Genomic DNA, 25,507 nt, shown 5'->3' with positions numbered 1-25,507 from the left:
TACATTAAGTGAGACATTAGCAGAAGTCCTACCGGTAGAAGAGGTAGTAGTGGTCACACAACTGTTATTTGAAGTTTCTTTTCATTTCGAAAAAACATAGCTGCTAAATACTGTTTGTTTTTTCCCAGGGCCCTCTGCCACTAAGAGATGATAATGGTATTGTGCTGCTTGGTGAGAGAGCTGCCAAATGTCGTGCTTATGCCAAAGCGCTGCATTACAAAGAGCTGGAGTTTCAAAAAGGACCTTCTCCTCTCATTCTGGAGTCTCTTATCAGGTAGGTGGTCTGGAAAACTCAGAAGAAAACTTTTTCTTTTTTAAGAGAAGAAACCAGGACTTATTTGGAGACATTTGAAGGAGACATTTACTTACTAATTTTTCACTTTTCTAGTTAATGTTGGTTACTCATCATGACATCATAGGTTTGACATGGCTCTGAGATTAACAGTAAGAAAATATCAAACTACTAATATCAAAGACAAATATCAAACTACTCACTCAGAGTCAATTGATAATCTCATAAATACTCAAAACAATTATATTTTACAGCTACTTCTCTCCCATACCCCTTTGATATCTTCTGTCATCCTTTCCATCCCCTTTCTCATTCCTCTGTATTTCTGTCTTTTGGCATGGCAACACAGAAATCTGTTTTCCAGACATCTAATTGGACTCTTGCCTCCTTTTCATCTATGAGTGTCTGGACCTGTGTTACTTAGTGGTCTGTTTTCAATTTCTCGGGAGCCTTGATGGTGATGAATGATAGGAGCGGACACTCTGGTGTTTTCAATATCCCCATCTGGTTCTTGCCTCTCCAGGATTTCCCATGAACGGGGCTTGTGTGCAAAAAGCACAATGTTAACTATGGCTCTACTGGCTGCATTAGGAAAAAATACTTTCATATTCAATGTGCACTTAGATGACGAGGAGGCTTCGTCACTTCTATTGTTGATGAGTCAGGGCATATGTAGGTGAATGTATTTTCCCAATTAGTTCATTTGGAATAAGTGATATACTAGATATGTATTTATTGGCATATGGATTTAATGGTACTTTGTATAAATGTCTTTAAACTTGAATTAGTTATTAAGTTACATATACATGTAGACATTTTTGTTAAATTTCTATATCTGATAGAATGTAATATGGAAGGAAGGTGCATGATGGGTATAATGAAATTATCTAATTGTAAAGTGCTCCTTGTATAACCAGAAAACAATGCACTTCTAGTTAATATATCACAAACATATCACAAAATATAGTTTTAAATTTTATTCTGAATCTGAACCTCTGCCATTATTTAGTTCAGGGTTGCTGCAGCACCCTTTTGGATATTGTTTTCATAAAATCTAAATTTGAGGTTAAAGAGATTAAATAAGACTCCAAAGTTTTATTCAAACCAAAAATAACTTCAAATTTAGTTTGCAGCAGGTGGATTTCTTAAATGAAGCCTACTAGTAGAACTCCCTCTATGGGGACATTAGGATTTTTATGGCAATAATAAAGTTTACATCAGTAGTAACTGACCTTTTAAAGTTGAAATCATGCTAGTTGAGACCACTAGTTGAGACCAACGTTTGAAGGTTTCAATAAACTGAGCCTTTGGAATGGAAAGACCTGGTCACACCTTAAATGTCTTGACATTTATTCCACAGTGACTCTCACTTTAAGTAGATGGCATACTCTTCAAAAGGAAGGGAGTCTAAAGCTAAAAGTGAGTTCAACAATACTCACTGTTTTATACTCAGTACTGTTGGTATTGATTTTTAGGTAGGTACATTTGGTGGTGTTTAACTCATTGTACATGTGTGTGTCTGTATATGCGCACTTTTGTTGAGGGTGGTGCTGTGGGAGTTGGGTTCATCTTTGTTTCTACATCTGTCTCATGAACAGGCTGTCAGACGATGGCCCAAAAGTCATGTGGCTCAAGAAAGATGTGCAGCCATTTTGTGACATGAGTAAACAGGAGTCCTTGGTATACTTTAAGATTCCAATTGAGTTTGTTGTTGTTGTTGTTGAACATTGCTATTTAGCCAGCCAAGTGGAGAGGATAAGGAACTGTAGCATTATATAGTGAAGATAACTTATGCGCCATGCTTCTTTTTAAAAAACATTTAACGTTTATTTTCTACCACATAAAACAACATAATTACAGAACTGTACACATTTTACAAATTACATATTTTCATCATCAGTGGTTAGATGCATTGTACAATTAAATGCAGCATAATTCATAGGGAATTCCCTTGGTGGTTGGTCCAATTCCAGCAACTCACAAAGTTTTTTTTATTAGTTCCTTGCCATCCTTAATGATTTTTTTTTACTTGAACCAGACCATTCAGGACTGTTATTTCTAGTTATCACGAGGAGGTATTTCCTAGTGATTTTAAGAAGATGAGTGTGTCAAAATCCAGTTACCCATGGGACAGTGATAAAGAGCATCTACTAAAGCCTTTAAAAATAAAACCTTTTACTGATAAATACACAAAATGAACTACAATTTACAATCAAACACGGCAACAACATTACACATTCATTTGACTGAAACTTAACCAGACTATCACAAACAATTTCACTCCTTTTGCAATGAAGCAAAAGGGATTGGTAAGATCTCTCGGCTTTCATACATGTAATGTATGATCTAGAAACAAAGTTCTTATGGTTGAAAACCCACTGGTCGGACCTTCATCTCCACTTTTTTGAGGGAGTAGTTGGTTCCATGCCAACCATACCAAGTGATCCCATCAGTTTTGTTTATGTGCTGACCATAGCGGTAAAAAACACCATTCAAGTTTGAGTCAGTGCAGCAGTTGTACCAGTACCCACCTAAAAGGAGGTAAAGGATAACAGTGACTCGTATTGTTGGAGAGCAATCCCACATCTTTGTAAATGACTGCATACATCACTCTCATTATTTACCTTTGCGGAGGAAAGCGCAGTGATCCACACATTTGTCGTTGTCCTTGTCATTGGTGCTGAAGTTGGTGTTGTTGTGGAAGCGCAGCGAGTCTCCAGCGTTCCCACTGTAGTTAGCAAGGAAGAGCTTGTAGCTGTTGAGCTCATTGCCTACAGTGAACAAGCCATACTGGGCATAGCGTTTCTCTCCTTCCCAGTCCTGCATTGGGAAATACATACAACACAATTAAGAGAGAGACAGTTAGAGAAAATGAGAACATCAGCTCTCATAGCCTGTCAGCTTTTTTTTTTTTTAAGTTATTTAGCTTTATGATTAATTGTCTTACACTCTGTACCTGTAGGAGTACACCGATTCTGTGTTCATAATATTTTTGGCTATAAAATGATACACATATTCTCCAGCCTAACCCTAAAGGATGCAATTCTTCCAACACATACCTCCATCTCAATCCTGAGCACAGTGGGCTGCCTTGTTAGACGGTAGATGTGATCATTGCCTAGCCAGAAGTCTCCACTGGGTTTTCCAAATCCAGTTTTGTAGTGCATCCAGTTCAGATTGAATGATGTTAGGCCGGCCTTGCGTCTTTGGATCACAGTCCACCCACCTCCATTTTTTTCCATATCACAGTAGACCTGGGAGAATTTACCAACATTTAATATTATCCTGACATATAAGGGCTGAATATGCCTTACAAAGAAGATAGCTCTACACAAGATTTAGTTGTAACTTACACTCAGCTCGGGTGTACCCAGAAAGTCATCTTTAGGCAGGTTGTATATACCAGAGATCTTGTAATTCCTAGTGTAGAGCGATGCACAGTCATATATGGCATCTGGAAAAAGAATATCCTAAGTTATGCTAAAACCACGTCAAGTTTCATAAGCAGTTTCAGAAATGAACCTTATTAATTTTAACAACTTTAGGAATATGTGAGTGATTTGACAGATGAAAATCCCCCCCCACCAAAGGAGAGAGCAGATGGATCCTTTCACAGTATGGTGATGCATTAATAGGGCCATGAGATCACTATGGACCAATGAGCCCAATACTTAGAAGAATGTTTCTGTCAAAGATGGAAATCCTCCACTTCTTATAATCTTTGTCTGACTTCCTGCTCTTTTGCTTTTAAAAAGGGTCCCTGTGTTCCCTTTTCCAGTGACATAAATGGAGCCCTGTTAGTGTAGACAGTTAAGGTATTGAAATAATAAACTACGTCATCCCCGATTAGCCACTCTGTGCCAGGCACTGCTGATTATCGGTGTGTTAAAGTTGAGTTGAACGGTGAAGAGGATATGGCTTTGACTGAATGCTTTATTGACAGCCCCACAGATGGGCCCCTAGAGCTCCAAATTAATGCTTTTGACTGCTGTCTGGCAGCTCAGACAAGTGTTTGCACTGTAATCTCCCTCACATCCAGTTCAGCAGTGGACAAAACTAATTATTGTTTATACTGTTAAAATTATTATGTAGTGCTGTTTGTGCAAAATTCTTGGCCTATTTGAGAAATGTTGAAACATTCACATTCTAGTGAAATGTGGATTATGAATTGCAGCTTATTATGTAAAGTGTATGTTTATCTTAACCAATCAATTTCAGTCAAATTAATCAATTTAGAAAATTTCAATTTAATTGCATGAAATGTTAAAAATATCCATTTTAAATTCAACTCTACATTAAGAAAGACTGATATTATTACCAGACAAAATTACATTTAAAGTTCAGTTATAGCAAAGAGCTGTGTCCATTTTTAACACCATCAGTATGAATTTAACAGCAGCTACTCAACAGGCTGGAGAAAGTAAGAGGCCGGTCAAATGTGCACCAGACTCACTGATGTTAGTTTTACCACGTGGAAACAATTTAAAACTCTACAGGACACTTTTGTTAAACTAAATTGCTTTTACATAATCTTAGTTGAACAAAATGTTGACCTCTCACAATACCAACAAGCTCCACACAAAACTGTAGGCAGAAAGCCATTTAATCCTACTCTATAAATAGTGAGAAATTGTTCACCTGATGAAGTCTGAGTTGCAGATTGTAGAGTTTGTAGCTGCATGATCTCCACACGATTGTTGATCTCAGAGTATTTGCTCTCTGCTTCAGTTACCCGGTCTTCTTGTTGCCTGTACCTCTTGTCCAGGTCCATCATTTGCTTCACAATGGTCATCAAGTCTTTCTCCTGTTTGTGACTTAGCTCCTCGAAGAGACTTGTCAAATTGGCCACCTGAACTTTAAGAGAGCGCACCTCATCGCAGCACTGAGCCTTGACAGGCTTTGGATTTGCCTGTCTCTTCCTGGGATTCTGGGCCCATGTCTCTGCTAACAATAGCAGTGTGACTCCCAGAGCCACAAGGTTTAAGTTAACTTTGGCCATTTTTTATTCGAAAGCTCTATATTTTATCACAGTCTAAAGTCTATTTGATTGTTGTTTTGGTGGAAGTATGTAGTCAATCAGAAGAAAATCTTAAACTCTGCTTTGATCAATGGCTGACTCAGGCTCTGTCTTATATCCTCACTGAAGTCCTCCTATGCCTGAACATCTTAAATATCTTGCACGTGGGTCCTCCCCCTCTCCCCCTACATAAGAGTTACTGCACTGACCCTCTCCAACCTTCTTTTTGGAGGAACCCTCCTAAGCATCCTCCCCTCCCTTGCTCTAACTCACCCGTCGTTTTACTTTCACTCATTTCATAGACGTTTTGCCCACGTTTGTCCTCTGTTTGTCAGGTGTTGAAGGTTTCTGGGCAGTAATGTTTTTTTGCCTCTGCCGGGAAGAGCAACATGAGGGAACTTCAGAAACAAAAAGACTACTGTCTGAACTTGTTACAACTACTACTCTGCTCTGCTCTTGCAACTCTGTGAAAATCCAAACACAGAAATTAAAATCACTTTAGATTAATTCAACTTTTAAAAGGTTATTAAAACATTTGATAATTTGTTTTACGTTTTATAGCAGTTATATGTAATTTACTGTGCTTCCCTACCTGTAATTGCCACGTTTCCCTGTTGATAACAGATTTTACTATATCCTTGGGGCTGATAAACGACGAAAATAATACCTGTGTAATTTCAGAGGGACTTTTTGGAATCTCTGTTCGCAGGAAATTCTGTCTTATTCCAACTTACTTGATGAGCTGCCACGCCTGCCTACTTGAGATATGCCTCTAGAGATTTGGGAAAAGACTGGTGGTGTGATTTTAGAATTCTTGTTTCAATCTGTGATGGCATAAGCATTAAACCAACAGATCATGCCATCTTACCTCCAGATTACCTACAGCACCTATATAAAGACCTATATATTTATGTTAAAAATTACTTTTTTTTACCACTTGAAGCTCTCCAAAGCAATTTTTTAGGGTATTCTATGCATATGGATGGATTCCTGCTGAGAAAATGTTCTTGACGTGACTTGCATATCGGTTTCTTTTTTGCAAATATTTACAAATAAATATAAAGCTTGAAAGATTTGAGGCAGAAAAGATGATGGAAATGTCACACATTTTTTACACTTTTTAATCTTATTACATAATCTTACTTCACCAGCAATCCCTTGTTTTTCATAAAATCTCAGTTTTTGTGTTCCTCCTGCCAAATATTTGGCACGCAATCATCTCTCATATGTCCACATTGAGTCATATGGAAAAAAGTAGGAAACCTGCTCAGCATCATGTTCATGTCATTAACAACTGCTGTTCAGGGTACAAATATTAAAAAGTATGTTTTGATTCCGATTCCAAAATATTACATAATTATGAAATAGCCTGCTATTGCTTTGATGTGTCACAGTGTTGAGGCTACGTTTTGGCTCTGTAAAGCTATAGTCATTTTTTGCAACAGGTCACAGCTTTGCAACTCCACCTTTTACTTATGGAGTTTTATTTATGTTTGGAATGTTGTCCTTTTTTTGTTGTCCATGTCCTTTTGGTTTCCTTTATTTTTGATTTATAGGATGCATTTGTGAATAATAAGCCAGTTGTCTTATAGTTATAGGATTCAAATGCTGCCCTGTTTTTATTATTTTTATCTTTGCTTGGTTTAAAAAACATTTTTACTTTATAGTCAGATGTTTTTAAGTGTTCAATTATGTGCTTTTTGATGTGTAAAGTGTCATCCAATCTAGTTAACTCCTTACCTGAAGTTTCTAATTTGTGTCATTCTCTGGAAAAATGCACATAATTTGCCTTCCTGGATTTTCTTATTGCTCTAAGCAGTCTGTGAGTCACATCTCACTCTTCAGCTATGCATCCCAGAGGCATCACTTTCCTTTGGCCCTGCACTCTGTCATTCGGTGCTAATACAAGAAGGTCCAGCTGGATGTTGTTTTATGTATTTAGCATCATGCTGTTTCCTTTTAAAACAGCTTCTTTAAACAGTCATTACCCTCTAACTATGTCTCACTGGGGTTTGTGTGAAGAATGCCTGGGTCTTTTTAACATTAGAGGTGTTTACTAAACTTTAACCAAAGCCGCCAATGTGACTTTCTCAATAAGCCCACACATTTCCCTAAACAGTTTTTCCTCTAAGGCAAGTAGTCACTTATTTAGCTAGAACGGTGTGTTTTTAGTTACGATGCTAAGTAATGGCTTTTGTGTCCTTACAGTATATACTCTAGAAATAGGTTTAGTAATAAAAACAGAGACCATTGCGCTACCAGGATAGAATTAATGGGTTAAATTACAGGAAAGACAGGACGCGAAAACATGGCCCAGTGGTTTACAGGGCTTCTATCTCAATGCTTTGCATTGCACAATCTTAATTAACAGTAACCTCATGTACCTGTCAAGTCTATCCAAACAGAAGACCCTGAGTTTAAAATGTCAATACAGTTTGAAAATGGACAGTAATATAAATGACACGCCTCAGAGTACATTTAGGCTTTTATAAAATCACAATGTGATTGATGTTATTTTAATTTTAGGCTCTTAAGGCAAGTTACCATGTATTTAAATTTCAAAATAATGCAATGGATAATTATCTTCAACTTAGTTAAACCTGGTCACGTATTGAGGTCAAATAAGCAGTTCCATATTTTCCATAATAAAGGAGGCAGTATGCACTGGGGCATCCTCAAGCTCTGAAAGTGCCAGACTTTATGCCCTGGCAGACCATCAAGCAGTCTGGTGGCTTAAGCTGGTGATAGCTACCAGGTGGCGTCTGTTGTCGTACAGCGGATGCTGGCCAGGCATCGGCCGTCTGCTCATTCCCCCAACAAACCAGTAGCTGGGACAAACAGTGCTGTAGGGGAAGAGGATAGATTAGCCGCGATTGCTTTAGAATAGTTCCCCCTCCTTTGTGTAAGCAAAGTTGGGGCATGTGGCCTTGTTTCAGAAACATTTCGTGACATTGGGATGTAAAAACAGCCAGGACAGAAAACAAAAAACACTTGTGCTAACATTCTGGTTTTTGCTAACTATTAGGTGGTTTAGTTTATTTCAGGCATTTTAATAGGTCTTACCATTAATTTGTGTGAGTAAAAATCACATGTTGCACATATCTACCTCCTAGTATGAAAAAAATTATATTAATACCTTTTTTTCTTTGACCAACACTGTAGTTAACATTTTGCTGGTTTATGGTTCTTGTGTAATCCTTTTGTTTAAATGACACAACTGAACCCACAGCTTGTTTCCATTGTTTAGGAGAAAAAACAAGACATGACTCTATTTCAATTAAACAAAACTAAATAAATGTATCATAGGGCTGGCATCTTTTATTGGAAATATTATTGTATAATTTCACTGAAAATGTAGTCCATAAGCATTCCTTGGAAACTCAAGTCCCTCTGATAAACACTGTATATGGGTCTTTGGGTACACATAGCAAAAACAGAATTCCAATGAGGTAACATTCAGACTTTGTTTGGGGGCCACTAGAGACTCTTTGTTCTGTTGGCCTCTTGACCTGAAGGTGTGGAACCTAGAAAACACATGCTGAAGTGGGGACCCAATGTGGTGGTAACGTGTTGTTAATACTGGTGAAATGGTTTCTCCAGTTGATGTCTAGTGGCCTCCTAACGGTAATACCTAATTATTAAGGGTCAGAATACATTTCTGATGTGCCTGAGGGATTTAAACCCAGTTAGAAAATTGTTTCTGTATAAAAATACATTTCAACTGCTCTTTGTTATTTTATTGTCTTGGCACTTGGTCTATTGTGTTACTTTATTTCTTATCATATCTCTTAAAATGTTTTAATCAATTGTTACTTTTTATGCAAAGCTAATTGTTTTAAAGTTTAAATGCTTAAACTGGCCTTCTGATGTCAGGTTAACTAGTGAAGTGTTTGTTTCAGTGGTCAGTCAACAAAGTTCTGCCTCCACCTGGTTCTCATCTTAGCATGCCAGAACAAGGCTGGCAGAATGGAAAGACCTCCCCAAGGTATTTGATAGTTGGGTTCCTTCTGCCGGGAAGTATTGTTGATTGCATTTTGGCTGTCCCACAAATGAACAGTTATTTAGGTGCAAAGGCCAGAAAAGCCTCGCAGCCAGTGTCACTTTTTCACTGCGCATCCAGTATAGGAAATGTAAGGCTCAGTGGTGTGGACAATCTGCCAGTTCTTTTTTCTGTGACTGTAACTAAATAATAATAAATCCTAATTTGCGTGACAGCAGGCTTTGATTCGCCCTCTAGTCTTGTGCCACTACCGGATCGGCAGCAGCTCAAAGGTTTCTTCTTAACAACTTGTCCTAAGATAAAAAACGCTTATCTGACAGCTGCTGAACACATTTAAATACATCCGTTTTGGATGATTAATCTATGTATTCTATTTAAGGAAAGGCTCAGGTTTATAAATGTGCTTACACCAATAAAATGAAATAAGTTGAATAAAGTCAAGGGACCTTTATCATGCTCTTACCTTGAACAGCATTTAAAAGCTCATTGCCATATTCTATTCAACAATAAAGAATTCAGTTAGCCATCGGCATAGAACCCCAAAATCAGTAAGGATCAAGTGGATATCTCCCAAATGAAATTAGATTAGCTCAATAAGTGAAGTCCAGTTTCTCATCTGCAAGGTTCAGATATATCTTACCTTCTGTTGGGGTAATTATCTTCAGTTTCCACAGGGATTATGCTCTTTTCTGAATAAAAAAAAAAAAAATGTCATGCCACTTCACATGGGGACTGTGAATCATTTTATAGGGGTTTAAGGTATTTCTTTTCGGTCCTGCATTTTAATTTTGTTAAACCTATATGGAAAATGCTTTATTTGTATACCTAAACCTAGGCCACAGCTGAAAGTTTCAGTCAACATTTGTGATTACAATTTACCAAAAACAAATGCAATAATACCTACTATTAACTTATTTAAGTGCAGGGTGTGACTCGGTTAAGGCTTTTTTCCCTCCTGGGAAGAGGAATCTCAAAGCAATAGTTCACTGCTCTGTTTTTGTTCTAAAGTGACCCATGAAAAATGTCCGATCAAAAGTAAGCTTAAAGTCAAAGTTGTGTATTCTGTATTTCATCAGTGATATGGCCAGAGCAAGGGATGAATTTTTCTTTGAAACTGATTTGACCCAGTCTACATTTTCACTTGGCTATTATGTTCACATTAAAGAGTCAAGTGCCTGGCTTTTGTGTTATAAAGGTGGTATTAAGGATTTTTCTTCTGAAGTTCTGTAGAAAATAACATGCTAATGCTAATGTATTTTACAACATAAAATGTAACCGTTAAAAAATCTTATTATTGATTGCATATTTTTTTTTTGTCTAAATTTTACTATGAAATACAGTTTCTCAAGAAGGGAAATGCTTGCTAATAGTCTGATGCAGCTTTTACTTGAGAATGTTATGTGTTTTGTCATCTGGATGTGTTCAGACTGCAAGTGCTCGGATAGCTTCAACTGAGGACATTAAAATCTCCAGGGTCCACAGGCAAGAATGCCCTTTGTCTGACTTTTCTTATTAGATAAAGCCACATCTGTGCAGCTTATATACCTTAGTTACTTTTGTGGTGGGACATGAAGGCTCTCAGTGTTTTGTTCTTTTTGTGCTCAAAAGTTGACTATTTATTTATTTATAGGTCAAATTTAAATGACACAATGAAGTATACATAACATATCTGTGCAATTGTATAATACTTTTACAATACAATAATTGCTCGTACTTGTGTTTATTAAATACTTGGGATACAAACAGTACTTAAGATTTCCATGAAATTGTGTTGTGACAGCAATATAGTTTTTGTTTTTAGAGCCCCCCAGTACTTTAACAGGATTATATTTGGCTACAGTAGTAATATAATAATCCTTGTGGTATGCACTTACAGTAATTATTCATTTAACTTATTTATGCCATTTAAAAGATTTTTTACAAAATATTTGATTGCAGGGTTGTGACAGTGTGTAGCTGCCACATGTGTGTTATTATTGTTGTTGTATTTAAAATGCACAGAATTCACATTCGTATGCTATTTATCATTAAAACATGCACTTGTGGAATATTGATTTAAAAACACTAAGATAAATTTTATGTGAAGTAAGAAATGACTACAAATCATTTGTAACTGAAAGAGAAAAAACAGAATTCAAATAACATGTTTATTGAAGACACTGCAGAACTGTGCAACTCACATACAGTAGATCTCACAGAACATTTTATTTATATTGACACCTGAATAGCAAGAGTATTGAATCCCTGAAAACACGGTTTTTGTAGTTTGTATTTATGTACAAGATAGCTCCTGCTAAGAACATTTGTTATCTGTAATCATGCCATTCTGCACCAGCAGCCTTCAACGACTTTCACCTGCTGTCCTCAGGAACTCGACTGCATACCAGCTCGCTTCAAACGCTACATTTTACAGACATATTGGCTGTGGCTGCACACGGGTATCGCAGTTGAGGAAAAATATAATAGACTTGTGGTTCATATGAGTGTTTCCAGATGTAGTGGCAATGTGGTTAAGTGGAGGGTGTACAAATGGGATTTGTGGTGTCTTAAGAGATGAACATGTCATTTGTCAAACATGTCAATTGGTGCATTTACTTGTCACAATAAACCCTTTTCCTAAAGATTTATTTTACATTGTTAAAATGCATTTATGTATGTTTCCTGGTTGGTTGTGAATGGTAACAGTGCCTCATTGTTGGGTAAAATATTTTGCAAGGGACATGGAGGAGTACAGGGAGACAGTATTCTTACCCAACAACAGAATAACCCAGGGTTCATAGTCAAGTAGTGCTTTCAGTATTTTTAATTGTGCATGCTACAGCACAAAGGGCTTTTTGATATTTGCCAGTCTTTTTTATCACAACAGTGCCCGTGGCTACTGTACATGTTAAAGCAGGGATCTCTCCAAATGTGGTTGTCCAGGTTTTGTGTTTAAACTGGCCCTTGACTTTGCTTTTTCTTACCTTGCAGCATCAACAATAAACTACAGCAGCCAGAAGCTGCATCAGGCGTGTTGGAATATGCCATGAAACATTTTGGTGAGCTGGTAAGTGCTTTTGTTGCTTTGTTTTTTTTTTTGTTTTGTTTTTGCCTGAAACCAAAAAATGGCAACTTTAATGTAGGTTGCATTCAAACAAACAATGTAAAAGCAACAACAAAACAGACTAACACATCAGAGTGACAATATTCTAAAATCAAATATCAACCTAATACAATACTGCTAATACAATACTGCAGTGTCTTTAGAAGTTGTCAATTTTTAAAGAGGACACACTGTATTTTAGTCCTAGTACCTGGTGCAACAGCCCACACCAACTTAGATTTTGGGCACACTTCTTCCCAGGGTATTTGTTCTCCATACTCACATGTTAACATAGGGATGAGGGCCATTTGAGGCACATACTCCCAGAACACCCTGTTCTTAATGTGCGGCATGTGGAAAAACCATCTGCTATGCTGAGTCGTAGTCAAGGGCAAGGAGCAGATTTGCTGAGCTTTTCGTCCAATTGACAGGATCCTTCGATTTTCCTTCATATTTGCACCTTTTTTATGTTTTTCTGTTTTACTACTTGAGAGTACTTTTGAATTGATTGTTTTAGTGGTAAAAGGGTTTATTGTTCCATCCCAAAAATACAATCTGTATATGTTTATTAATGGAGAGTAGTATGTAAGATCACTAAATAGACGTAGAATGTCAGTCCTACTTGTCCGAAATGGTATTTTTTTGTTCACTTGATTTTATGAAGCAGGGTATTATAGCTCAAAGTATACATAAATGTGTGTTTGCTGCCATTTGGACTCAGTCTGTTCTCTTGGCTTTGTGAGCTTCATTTGAAGTTCTCTGTAAAAACTTGGTAAACGTGAAAAATGTCAATAAAACAGCTTCACTGGACACTGTCAGGAACATTGTTTATGAGGCGACCATTTGGAGATTCCCTGTGAGAGGATGCGGCCGATCCTTTCTTAGCTTCCCAGTCAGCAATCATCAGTTAAGATGAACTGGTTTTGGCTGTGAGATTAAACACAGAGAACAAGTATGGGTTAATTGTGCGGAATCAGAAAGGTAAATGGTTTGTTCTTTTGTGCCGCTTTTTCCCCACTAGGAAATCCAAGCTACCTGGTATGAGAAGCTGCATGAATGGGAAGATGCCCTGGTGGCATATGACAAGAAAATTGACATGAACAAAGAGGATCCAGAGCTCATTCTGGGCAGAATGCGCTGCTTAGAGGCCCTTGGAGAATGGTATGTCATTAGTCAAATCTGTTGTGAGATCAGTAGGGCAGTGGCATGTCATTTAAACCAGCCTTTACTGTAGGTCTCAGATTTAGTTTTGCATATTTTCATTTTTAATTGTTAATATTTGTAATTTTCAAACTCATTCTGACCTGAGCATTATGCTGTAAATGCAAATGTAATCCTCCCTCCAATTGATAAACTTAGTGTACCATCAAAAGTAGTCGTTTTGTTGAATTTCTTTCTTGCTTAAACTTTCTCTGATTTTGAGTAGGCAATTATCAGTATTTAGGACATGATGTGTCCTGCTGTAGGGTGATACTGCTGTTTATGTTCTTATGTTCTCAAAATTCTTTTCGTCTGAGATTTTGTGATTAGGGGCAGGAGTCTCTCTGTCCCTTTGTCTCATCTAAGCTCTCTCTAGCATTCTGCCTGTAAAACACATGCAGTGGGTTTGATCTGGACGACACAGCACAGATTATTATTAATAAAGAATAAGTTTTGATTACATACAGATTAGACCAACAAGAATATCAATCTCTTTGCTGGGATACTTGGTATGATCAGGCTGTTCTTTTGTGGTACACCGATTTAAGATACATCTTGATACAGTGAAGATATAAATAATGCCAGATGTGACAGAACCATGTTTTATCTCCAGTATATTACCTTCTCATTTTTGGCCAGCTTTGCCACTCTGGTGAATGCTTTGTTCAGTTGTTGTTTAGAGCAAAAAGCAAATGTAAGTATGTATTAGTGCTTTATTTTTTTATACCTAAATAATTGAAAGTTAAATATTACATTTTGCATTGTTAAAGTCAAATGCTTTGTTAGTGGTCAATGTAGCCATACTGCAATCTTTGTATACTAAAAATACTCTGTACATGTTAATACATAAACAACAAGGGAACCTGACAATTGCCTAAATCAGTCTCTGATTATGTGAAATGATTACTCTGAAAGTGCAGTGGGACTTAAGAAATACCATAAGTTCAAACATGTCAACCCAACTCTGGATTTGCCTTTTCTACCATCCATAGACAATGCTTAATATTTTCCAGGGGTCAATTACACCAGCAGTGCTGTGAGGAGTGGACTCTGGTGAGTGAGGAAACCCAGGCCAAGATGGCTCGTATGGCTGCAGCTGCTGCCTGGGGTTTAGGTAAACCAATCAAATACTGGATGTCAGATATGCTCTGTGTCAGTGCAGCAATGAAAATAGTAACAAGTCTTGCAAAGTCTTTCTCACGTAACCAGATGGGAATAGTAACCAGTCATAACATTGGTGCATTGTATGCAGTGGTAGAGACAAATAGGGACCAGAAAGCATTGAAAATCTCAGATTCGAGGTCTGTGGCTTTGACTTGCCACCTCAGTAATAAACCATGAGACGATACCCAACCAGCAAGCCTGCCTGTCTGACGTAACATACAATTTCTTATTGTGGTTGTTGTTGGGAAGCAACATGTTAAGGTTGTTATGAAAATTGTTGCAAGTTGATGTGGAGTGTGGTTCAACGCTAGAGTGACAGGGCACTAAACTTCAGTCTGCTCCATTTTTCAGTAGTTGTCAGAAATTCATAAATTCATTACCCGTTTTTTTCCTCCTCTAGGGCACTGGGACAGCATGGAGGAATACACATGTATGATCCCAAGGGATACTCATGATGGTGCATTTTATAGAGCAGTTCTAGCGCTACATCAGGACCTCTTTTCATTGGCCCAACAGGTGAGTTACATCGTTACTTGCAAATTCACCCAACGTTGGGTTTTTTACCTCTATTCAATGTACATTACAAGTCGGTGTTTAAATAAATATAACAGACATATGCCACATGGGAATTCACTTAAGCTCACAAATTCTGCAAACTTTGTTAGGCTTTATAGCATGGCAAAAAATGGAAAATCTGTAAACATAAAATGCTTTATGGTTATTCGAGACAATATCACATTTCCCCATCATCTCAGACATTTTATTAAAACAAATAAAAAACACATTTTTTTTCCCTCTTTTACAATGTGGTTGTTGAAATGTTATATAATTCCTGCATTCTGCTTCAAACAATAAAGAGCCCATTCCTCTTCTTTCTGCCAGTCAACAAGCTCTGTTGGAGGTTAGGGTGCTGTATACTTGTTTGATTATGGCTCAGAGATGAGCTCATGGTCCCTGGGGATAGATTTGTTACAGCTGGATCCCAGAATCTGTAACATAAACACACACACTGACACCAGTAAACACCTGCTCCTCTAATTTCCCCGCACTCGTCCGGCCCAGATCTTTCCTGCCACTAAGCCTTGAAGATTTGTTCTCTATACTCCTTCGACCCCCACAACATCCACCCCCCTAATTTGGAGATTTGGTCCAGGTGTGGCCCATAAGACTTATCCATCAGCTGAATAGAGAATGCAGACTTTTGACATTTGCCAGCAATGGGGCCACTCACAATGAATGAAGGGGAATGAAATGCAGATGGAGCAAGAGTGAAAGTGTAAATGTCAACATGAGCTCCGTTTGTCTCCCGGATGTGGTTGGCAGTCCTTGCTGTTTGATTTCATAGGCCTGCGCCTTTCCTCCTCGTGCTCTCCCAACAATCAGACATGTGCTCCGGGAGTCTTGGCTTATGCCTGTGTGAACAGTTTCAGATTACGTTACTTTGTAAAGCTCAGTGTTTGGTCTGTTTCCGTGGTTATGTGTAGACATGGCAAAACAGTCTGCGGAGCCCGGATTGATTATACAGTACTTGGACACATCAAGAATGCATTTGATTTTTAATTGTGTTGTGTTTTTTACAGAGCAGGGCCTTCGTTTGGAAATCCTGGTTTATGCTTTATTTAGCGTTGCCTCTGGTGGTTGATTTGGCAACACTATAATGATAAAGTATTATCACTAGACTTGAACTTACCTAAGTACATAAGTGTAACGTTTGGATAAGAGAATGAGAGGTGGGCCAAGGTTTGTTTGTGCTGCTAGACACTACATTTATCAGGAGTCGTCTGGACTGCACATATCCAGTGAGGGCCCAACACTGTAATTGGGCGGTAAACAGGACCATAACAAAGTGGAGGCTGTAAAGGAGCAGCCTCAGTGTCACCTCATCCCATAGCCCCTCCTTTTGTTGTACATGTTTGAAGAGGTCTCTTAGCACGATATGCCTCTGTACTCTCCCTCACAAAATGATCTGTGAGGGTGGGTCTGAAACAGCTGCAGTTTGACTGTGCACCACCTCTGAACCGCAGATATTCTTAGATCATAACCTTCCATTAATAACAGTCAACAACAGCATAAATCCTAAGAAATCAGCAGACTTTCAGCCACAATGCTTGTGCCAATGTTTGTTCCTTTTTGCTGATCTGGAGCAGGTCTTTCTCTTGGTTACTGTTACCCTCAGGGTCACACTTGTGATGAAATATCCGTATGGATGTCAGTGCAGTGTCCTTGAATTTGAAGAAGTATAGTACCGGTTGCAAAATCAGGGAGCTGGAATTTTACATGACACACTACTTTACAGTAATTCAGCCACAAAAACGGGAAGATAGGAAAAACATTTTTGTTGCATGAATATACTCTGACAGTTGGCTGAACATTATAGAAGTGTTTCTAGAATTGGCATTGTACAAATGCTTGGAGCTATGACTCACAGTCCCCATTCTTTATACCTCTCCAGTTCCACTTTCCCTGAATGTGCACATTTATTTATTATTAAAATATGCATTTGACATCCTTACCATTGTTACATAACTTTCACACCATAGCAAGCCCTCGTAAAACACTTGGCACGCAGTAGTACCATTTTGCCAGACTATACAAGCAGGTATTCTACTCTTAGTTGTACTAATGTGATGCTGTTGGCATTAAGTAAAATGGATGTAAGCAAAGAGAAATGACATGCTTTCCTTAATTTGTTTTGTTCCCTGTGCCCAATCTCTGATGCAGAATTTACGGACAGCTGTGACATTGTGTCTATGGTCATGCAAACATATATTATTGAGGAAATGACACTATTGCTGTTTTCAGCTTTACTGATAAGTTGGAGTATTGGGGAGGCATTTTGGGCGATTTACAGTAAATGCACAAGTTAAGGAACAACACTAGAACAATCTTTAAAAAACTGCAATAGCAGAAATAAAAAATGGGTTAGATAGCAAAAGAATAGTTTTTGTTTCATTGATAGTGCATTTCACTATATATTTAATTAAATATCACCCTTTAAATGTGTTATTTAATGCAGTGTATTGATAAAGCAAGAGACCTCCTGGATGCTGAGCTAACAGCCATGGCTGGAGAGAGCTACAGCCGAGCCTACGGGGTAAGTGTTCTTTTGAGATAGACAGAAAATTCAGTGACATTGTTCATATTACATTAATGCGTTTACATGCAGAGGGACTATACTACATCCAAAATTTAATAAAAAAAAAAAAAGTCTTTGATCTAGCTTCAGTCAAAAGCAATTCAAGTTTTTCATCTGCTCTTTTTTCTTATTTAGCTTGCTATATGTGTAGATTCATTCAGTAACATATTAAAAAATTCTGATGTTGAAATTGTCGTGACCGTCATTTAATCCAAGTTGATTTTGATGTTGACGTCAACGCAGACACACTTCAACATTTAGAATTTAGTCGTGGTTTTAAATGTGGGATTGCTGAATTTTTTCAGTTACAGATTCTTTGTAATTCCTATTTTTAGCCTAGAAGATTTGGAAAACAAACATATTGTACGTGTGTGTGTGTGTGTGTGTGTTTGTGTGTGTGTGTGTGTTTCTCCCAGGCCATGGTATCTTGTCAGATGCTGTCAGAGCTAGAGGAGGTGATCCAGTATAAGCTGGTGCCTGAGAGGAGGGACATCATCAGGGAAACATGGTGGGAGAGGCTTCAGGTAACTACAGCACATGATATATGAATACACCCATGTGCAGCAACCAATGCAATGTAAAGCAGATGTTGGAAAGGCTACTGTTACTAATGTGAAACATTACAAGGCATACACCATGCTTACATGCAAAGAAAATGCTAACACCTCAGTGTGGCTTAATCATGTAAATTGTTTATTTTAAGCTTTAAAATTAGTTTCAAGGGAAATTTGTAAAATTATTATATTCATTTAGAATTATGGTTGGGTTAGGTTGCTTGGAACAAATGTCAGATGAAAGTCAGCTTTATTAGTCAAAAACAACGGTTTAAGTTCATCTCTTCATCTCATCCATTTTACAGTTTAATCATCTGTAAAATGGCTCGTTTCAAATTTCAGTGTACTAAACTCATGTGTCCCTGTTAGCTTTCCTTGTGTCATTCAGATGTTAGACGTACTGATATTTTTGGAAAAATCCTTTTAATTTCCTCACTCTCCAACATGCATCATCATTTTTTTTAGCTGTGTTTGTGTAGCACTGTATGTGCTGATGCACGGTTTTCAAATATAACAGAAACATCTGTTTGTATTTAAAGGACTCCTCGATACAGTTCTGAATGGGAATGCAGAATTGTTGTATGGCAAAGACAATATGAAAGCACAACATTCCTTTGTGTCTGTGTAAATAAATACGAATAAGTTCATACACTTTACGATCTGCACCCTTCTCTGCAACGCATTTTTGCAGTTTATCTTGAGACCTTCCTGAGGAAATAAAAGACGAGGGGGTGGCTGTAGCTCAGTTGGTAAGGCAGTCGTCCATGGACCACAGGGTCAGTGGTTACAGAGCCAAATCAACATGCGGACAATGATCCACTGTGGTGATCCTGAACTCACGGGATAAGCTGAAAGGACCAAAAAAAAAAAAAAAAACTTTCCAGTGTTGTAAAATCTTGTCTATGAATACTACAAACCATTGTGCTGTGTTTTTGGCATCTAACAACCTCTAAACACAATTCAGTTCCTCCCTCTAGACTTCCATGAATTGTGGTCTCACTGGTACACTAGGCAAGGTGCTACACTATGAAATATGTGTGTGGAAATTAAGTCTGAGTCTGATTTTCTTGTACAATAAAACAGTGCAAGTGACTGCATTTGTGGGGACACGTTACATTTACTTTTGAGACTATTAAAGACGTGGACAGTCCCCCTTTTAATGCCAGTCCCGCACTTCACTTTTCACATTCAGAAGAAAGACATGAACCAAATTTTTCAAGACTTTATGAAAATAGTCTTAACCTGAATGTTATCGTTCTCATTTATTTCATGTGTCCCTATTTACACTTCGATAGAGGTGAGGTCCTTTTCCCCTCTCTCATCACTAACACTCTCTGTGTTCTTCTACACACGTTATAAAACAGTTCCCTTTTCTTAAACAGGCAGTGTATTAACCCAGTTTCCAGATCCTGTGATGGTCTAACAGTCCACTTTGTTCAGTGTAATAATATCTGAAAAACTTATCTGAAGTTATTAAGAGAGAATCCAGATATGCGATCGGTTCAAACCAAGGACCTTGGAGTTATGTAATTAGACATCGACCTGTCCACAATGATTTCATTAATGATAGAAGGTTGTTGCTTTTATTCAGGTTGAATAATAGATTTGATAATTTATTGCTTCTCTGTGCAGCGATGGCTTTTCAAAAAACCCAGACTAAACTCTCTTAAATCACTCTAATCCCTGAGCATGGCTTTTGACAGAATTACCCTGACTCTTACCTGTTATGTTAAGCCTACTAAAAGCCTTGCCCCAACATACTGCCATCTAAGGAAAAAGAATGTAGGAAAAAGACCTAAATACCTAAATGTCTATTTCAGACATTAAGATGGGTTAAACTATCTTTGAAACTAGTTTATGTTAGTTATGGTATGGATCTTAAAAAAGGACTCTTCCCTGTAGCAGTGTAATTATCAAATTACATAATTTTGTATATCGCATATAATTGTTAGTGTTTTGTTTTGTTTTTTAAATCAGAATTCAATGTTGCATCAGTGCTGTGGTATCATGATTTTAAGATTAAGGTCCATTTAGAGAAGATCTAATATTGGAAGTAAGCTAATGCTATTACAGTAGCAATTGGTTTAAGTTTATCTCTTCCATGTTGGCCATTTTACAGTTTAATCAACTGTAAAATGGCTCTTTTGTAATCCCTTAACCTTGTATGTGCAAGTTAAGGGAAGAATTTTAGTCAGGCAAATAAACTGGTAAGCCTTTGATCTGTTGTTCACCATTCCTGTCTGTCAGCATTACATACGCTGTATTAAACCCAGTTTAGTACACCATGTGTCCCTGTTAGCATTCCTTGTGTCATGTTCGGAAGTTGGACTTAGTGATATTTTGGAACAATCCCTTCAATTTCCTCCGCCTCCAACATTCATCATCTTTTCACATCATTTTTTTAGCTGTGTTTTTCTGAAACTGATTGTTTATGAAAAATGCACAAAATGCGCTGATCCACAGTTTTCCTGTATATCAGAAACATCTGTTTTCATCTTTTTAACATCTATTTAAAGGACATCTATTTAAAGGACTCCTCCATACAGTTCTGAGTGTGAATGCCAAAAAATATATTTTTGTGGTAATGAATAATATTAGAATTTAACAATTAAATTATTGGAAACACTCTTCGGGTGAGATGGCTTGACCTAACAGTGAGATGGCTTGACCTAACAGATTTCCTTGTGACAACCAGGAGGTTTCTATAAAAAAAAAAATATATATATATATTGTATGGAAAAGACAATATGAAAGCACAACATTCCATTGTGTCTGTGTAAATATATACGAATAAGTTCATACACTTTACGAACTGCACCCTTCTCTGTAACGCATTTTTGCAGTTTATCTTGAGACCGTCCTGAGGAAATAAAAGACAAGAACCACCATGATAACTTTCCAGTGTTGTTAAATCTTGTCTGTGAATAATCCAAACCCCTTTGCTGTGTCTTTGGCACCTAACAACCTTTAAACACAATCCAGTTCCTTCCTCTGGATTTCCATGAATTGTATTTCATGGTCTCACTGGTACACTGGAATGGAGTTTACATGCACTTAAATAAGTGACCTGGTTACTGGAAATCCATGCGTACATGCAGCCAACAAATAATCAAATTTCTTTTATACCTTCTAAGCAAAATGCTGCTTCTGACTATCTTCTTAATTTTATTTGCCTCCTTGCTTTGTTAATATGGCTGCAGAATGACATCCGCAGGGCAGAGAGCAAAAGAGAGGGAGGAGAGAAAAAGCTGATGCCTTGTTGCAGCCTGTTATGCACATGCACTGTTAGAGAATGCTGATTAGAAACATGCTAGTTACACGTATGCATTGCAGAAATCCGTGTTCCACAGGAGAAATTTACCTAAGGAAACCATGTTCCCCTAATCCATAGTAGCCTTCCCGAGAAAGCCAACTGCACCCTGGTATTCATGTAGTGTATTCATGCAGACTTTTGTCTGTCCCGTTTTCTGAGCTTTTAATCTCTGGTCTTTTATCGAGCAGTGTAAAGAGTGTGACCATTGAAAGTAAAAGTAATCCCTATGGTTTCAAGTGTACCTCTCTCTCACATATATCGTTTCTTGTTTGTATCTTTCTTTCTTTTCTCTCTTTCTTTTTTTAATAAATAGGTGTCTGTCTTTGGAAGGTGTCACTAAAGAAAATGCATTGATCCCACCTGTCTCTTGTTATTTTTGTCTGCTTCCTACAGGGTTGTCAGCGTATTGTAGAAGACTGGCAGAGGATCCTCATGGTCCGATCACTGGTTATCAGCCCCCATGAGGACATGAGGACTTGGTTAAAATATGCAAGCCTTTGTGGCAAGAGTGGACGCCTGGTCAGTACATTCATTGAAAGACTACAAAAACAAGACTCATGATGTAACATCCTGGATTTTGCTTTGAAATTTTTACTCCTTGGCAAGTAGTAGTAGCAGTAGTAGTAGTAGTAAGTACTGATATAATGTTGCCCCTCTGACACTAAACATGAGGTACAAACAACAAAGGGACGACCAGTTTTCAGCAGAATCTCTGCAATCAGAATCCTTTAAGAGATGTTTTTATTATGTTAAGTAAACATCATAAATAGAATATGCAAACTTTATGCTGTATAGCATTTAGGAAAGCTAAAACTTTCCCTCAGTGAAATTATAGTAAACCGTACATTTAGACGTATTACTAACCTGTAACAAACTATTTTAAAACAACACTGTAGTACAATGTGATATTTGTTCAAGGTCTCTTAAGTGTCCTCATGCCTGATCATGCATACTGTAATTAATTATAATCCCACAGTGTTCAGGAGGAACAAATCAGTGTTTATTAAATCTGTCTTGTCAAACAGAAAATTGAAGCCGAGCTCTAATGGAGTTAAAGGTGCAACCATAAATTCCAGCCATGAAACTAAACCTTATTTCAACATTTAAGCCGGTGCTGATGAGAAGTATCACAGCACTCTCAATCACACTGTTTGGAAACCTGAAGCCGCATATCCACTCAATTAAAACCATACAATTTTCCATCTGTTTTCACCACACTGTTATTGTAATTGATTGCAAGGGATGGCATACAATCAGCCATTTTGTCTTTCTACACACACTTGTTACATTCAAGCACACACACAGGATGACATAATCACAATCTGTGCTTCTATTCATGCCACAGTCTACATATGCACACTTGGATACTTTCCACACATGGTAACATGATGATGATCTCCTGACAGCACGAAGAGCTCATTGCAATCTTTGTGAGCAACTGACAAGAGCAGGGCAAAGGATGGGGAAATAAACAATGTAGCCTTTATGATGGAAAACATGTTTTCTTTTGTGCCACATGTAAACTCGGGCAGATGACAAAATTTACCTTACAGGGCCAGTGGGTCCATGTGGATGCAGAAAGCTTAAATTTGCCTCTACTCCATAACTTTCGGATAAGTGTAGTTTGAATTTCTTGCTCCTTTTTTTATTCTGTGTCTTCTTTTTTCTGGTTTGACCCAACAATCTGTGTTCTTCTTGAATTCTAAACCCTCTGACCATTTATTTACTCTGACATACATTTACTTTACATACTTAAATCCTTTAGGCACTGGCCCATAAGACACTGGTACTCCTTCTCGGTGTTGACCCCTCCAAGCAACTAGATCACCCACTGCCCACCGCCCATCCACATGTCACCTATGCTTATATGAAGTACATGTGGAAGAGTGCCCGCAAGGTAGGACCAAACTGATATTTTTATACATATTTTAATCTATTATATTTAATTTTTGCTTTCTGTTAGATCTCGTACTTGTAAAAGAACAAATAAAGACTGAGCACTTTTTTAGGCAGCACAGCCTTTTATATCCATATTTTTAATGCAACAAAGTGCAATAATTGGAGTTTCAAAGAGGCCAGAAAGGGAGGTTTAATTTACTGGCACATTATATTGACTTAAAAAAGTAATTGTTTTAATGTTGGGAAGGAAACAGCCTGAGAAACATTTGCACCAACATACTAGCCATTTAACATAGACTATAATTGCTGCACAGTCATTTATTTTAACCACATTCAGATTGCAAAGCACTCACTCAGTCAACACTCACTTGTGTTTGACACCAACATAACTGATTTTGGAGTAATCATCTGCCTAAATATATCAGCTAAGTCCGTGTTACTATCAGTCGGCTGCATTCTCAATTCTAGAAGGATAATGAACTGGGGTGAAAGGCTGTGTCACAGGCATTTATGATAAACAAAATAATCAGGCCTGCTAATTAATACATTTGGTAATATTTCTTTTCTATTTAATTCACCCGCTGCCCACCCAGCTTAGTTCATAATTACGTATCTTTACCCATTTGGTACCTACTCTGTTGGTACAGGATTCTGTCTGGCATTGAACTGCTCTGCTCTTTGCCACTTGTTTCCCCCACACATATGCACTCTTTCACATAAAGTATATACATGGTATATGTTGTCACCCCAGGGTGATGGTTTAAATCCATAGACTGAATTTCATTTTAACGTGCATGTGAAAAATGTATTTTTGGTCAATGAAGACCAGCAAAGATTCTAATACAAGCCCAAACACAGATAAACACGGGTGGTAAATACGGGTGGTATTTATTATGTGGAATAACAATTGTGACTCCAGAGTGCAGGTCTCATTAGAGGATTTAGGTCCTGTAAGTGTGAACATGAGCATTGCTGTTGACAGGTCTAGCTGTGCAATTCGCCACATGAATATATCTGAATATAAAAATACATATGGAAGCACACAGTTTTTCTGACGTTTTTGAACACTAGAGAATATCGACTCTGTCTTTCACTCATTACACTCGCCATGACTAGAGTGTTGCTGTGTGAAACTCACACACTGTAAGTATTTTTTTAAGTTCTACAAATCTGTACAAGCCACGTGGCCTGTAGTACAGACTGCCTTTACCCTCAGCAGTCAGATGGCGTTTTTCTCTAATGAATACCAAAAGTTTCTGGCTGTCCTGTATTACACTGGATGGTTGATTTTATAGAAGCACTAAGACCATTGCAGTCAATCATCTCACCACAGGACCGTGTGAAAGAGTAAGGCTATAGGATGCGTACTGAATCTGTCATGAATAAATAAATTAAGAATTCCTACTTGTTAACACAATTATCCCGGTTAATTTAGTACGGCTGCACACCAGTTACTGATATTTGCAAATCCCATTCATTTAAAATGATTTTAAGTACAGAGCATCATAGACGAGCATATTTGTGTGACTAACGCATTGTATCTCTCCAGATTGACGCTTTTCAGCACATGCAGCACTTTGTGCAAGGAATGCAGCAGCAGGCCCAGCATGCTATTGCAGCCGAAGACCAACAGCACAAGCAGGAGCTCCACAAACTGATGGCCAGGTGTGTCCCTTTTCTGGAAGCACAGTAATAGCAGCTCACTGTCTAAAAAAAGTCATAGTTTTTTTCCTCATTTTTACACTTCATATGTCAAAGTAAAAAAAGAAATGAAAGAAAACAACCACACCTAATTTTGGCAGTGTAGAAAACACAAACCTACATCCTGAAGCAAGGAAAAATAACATCAT

General features: G+C 37.7%; 2 protein-coding genes across 2 annotated transcripts in view; one reads left to right on the top strand and one right to left on the bottom strand.

Annotated features, from left to right (window-relative positions):
* Positions 1-25,507, top strand: part of mtor (mechanistic target of rapamycin kinase) — a 64,129-nt gene that overhangs the window by 22,428 nt on the left and 16,194 nt on the right. The window contains exons 28-37 of the mRNA XM_067527041.1: positions 129-274; positions 12,280-12,355; positions 13,413-13,552; positions 14,605-14,705; positions 15,156-15,271; positions 17,772-17,849; positions 18,308-18,415; positions 22,152-22,277; positions 23,524-23,655; positions 25,207-25,322. Coding sequence (XP_067383142.1) covers positions 129-274; positions 12,280-12,355; positions 13,413-13,552; positions 14,605-14,705; positions 15,156-15,271; positions 17,772-17,849; positions 18,308-18,415; positions 22,152-22,277; positions 23,524-23,655; positions 25,207-25,322 — 1,139 coding nt within the window. The remainder of the gene's footprint in view (positions 1-128; positions 275-12,279; positions 12,356-13,412; positions 13,553-14,604; positions 14,706-15,155; positions 15,272-17,771; positions 17,850-18,307; positions 18,416-22,151; positions 22,278-23,523; positions 23,656-25,206; positions 25,323-25,507) is intronic.
* Positions 2,095-5,457, bottom strand: angptl7 (angiopoietin-like 7). Its single transcript, XM_067528381.1, has 5 exons — positions 4,931-5,457; positions 3,646-3,746; positions 3,352-3,546; positions 2,917-3,112; positions 2,095-2,823 (listed from the first exon to the last, which is right to left on the bottom strand). Exons 1-5 carry the CDS (start codon positions 5,289-5,291, stop codon positions 2,654-2,656), a joined length of 1,023 nt encoding a protein of 340 aa, XP_067384482.1. The 5' UTR covers positions 5,292-5,457; the 3' UTR covers positions 2,095-2,653.

Source organism: Channa argus, chromosome 13 (genome assembly GCF_033026475.1).
Source record: "Channa argus isolate prfri chromosome 13, Channa argus male v1.0, whole genome shotgun sequence".
NCBI classification, from domain to species: Eukaryota; Metazoa; Chordata; class Actinopteri; order Anabantiformes; family Channidae; genus Channa; species Channa argus.
This window is presented reverse-complemented; position numbering and strand designations above follow the sequence as displayed.

Excerpts from the sequence above, each read along its gene's own strand:
- angptl7 (XM_067528381.1), bottom strand. The coding sequence starts at position 5,291 with ATGGCCAAAGTTAACTTAAACCTTGTGGCTCTGGGAGTCACACTGCTA. Across the intron at positions 3,747-4,930 it reads TGCAACTCAGACTTCATCAG|ATGCCATATATGACTGTGCA; the intron begins GTGAACAATTTC and ends TTCTTTTTCCAG. Across the intron at positions 2,824-2,916 it reads CTGCGCTTTCCTCCGCAAAG|GTGGGTACTGGTACAACTGC; the intron begins GTAAATAATGAG and ends ACCTCCTTTTAG.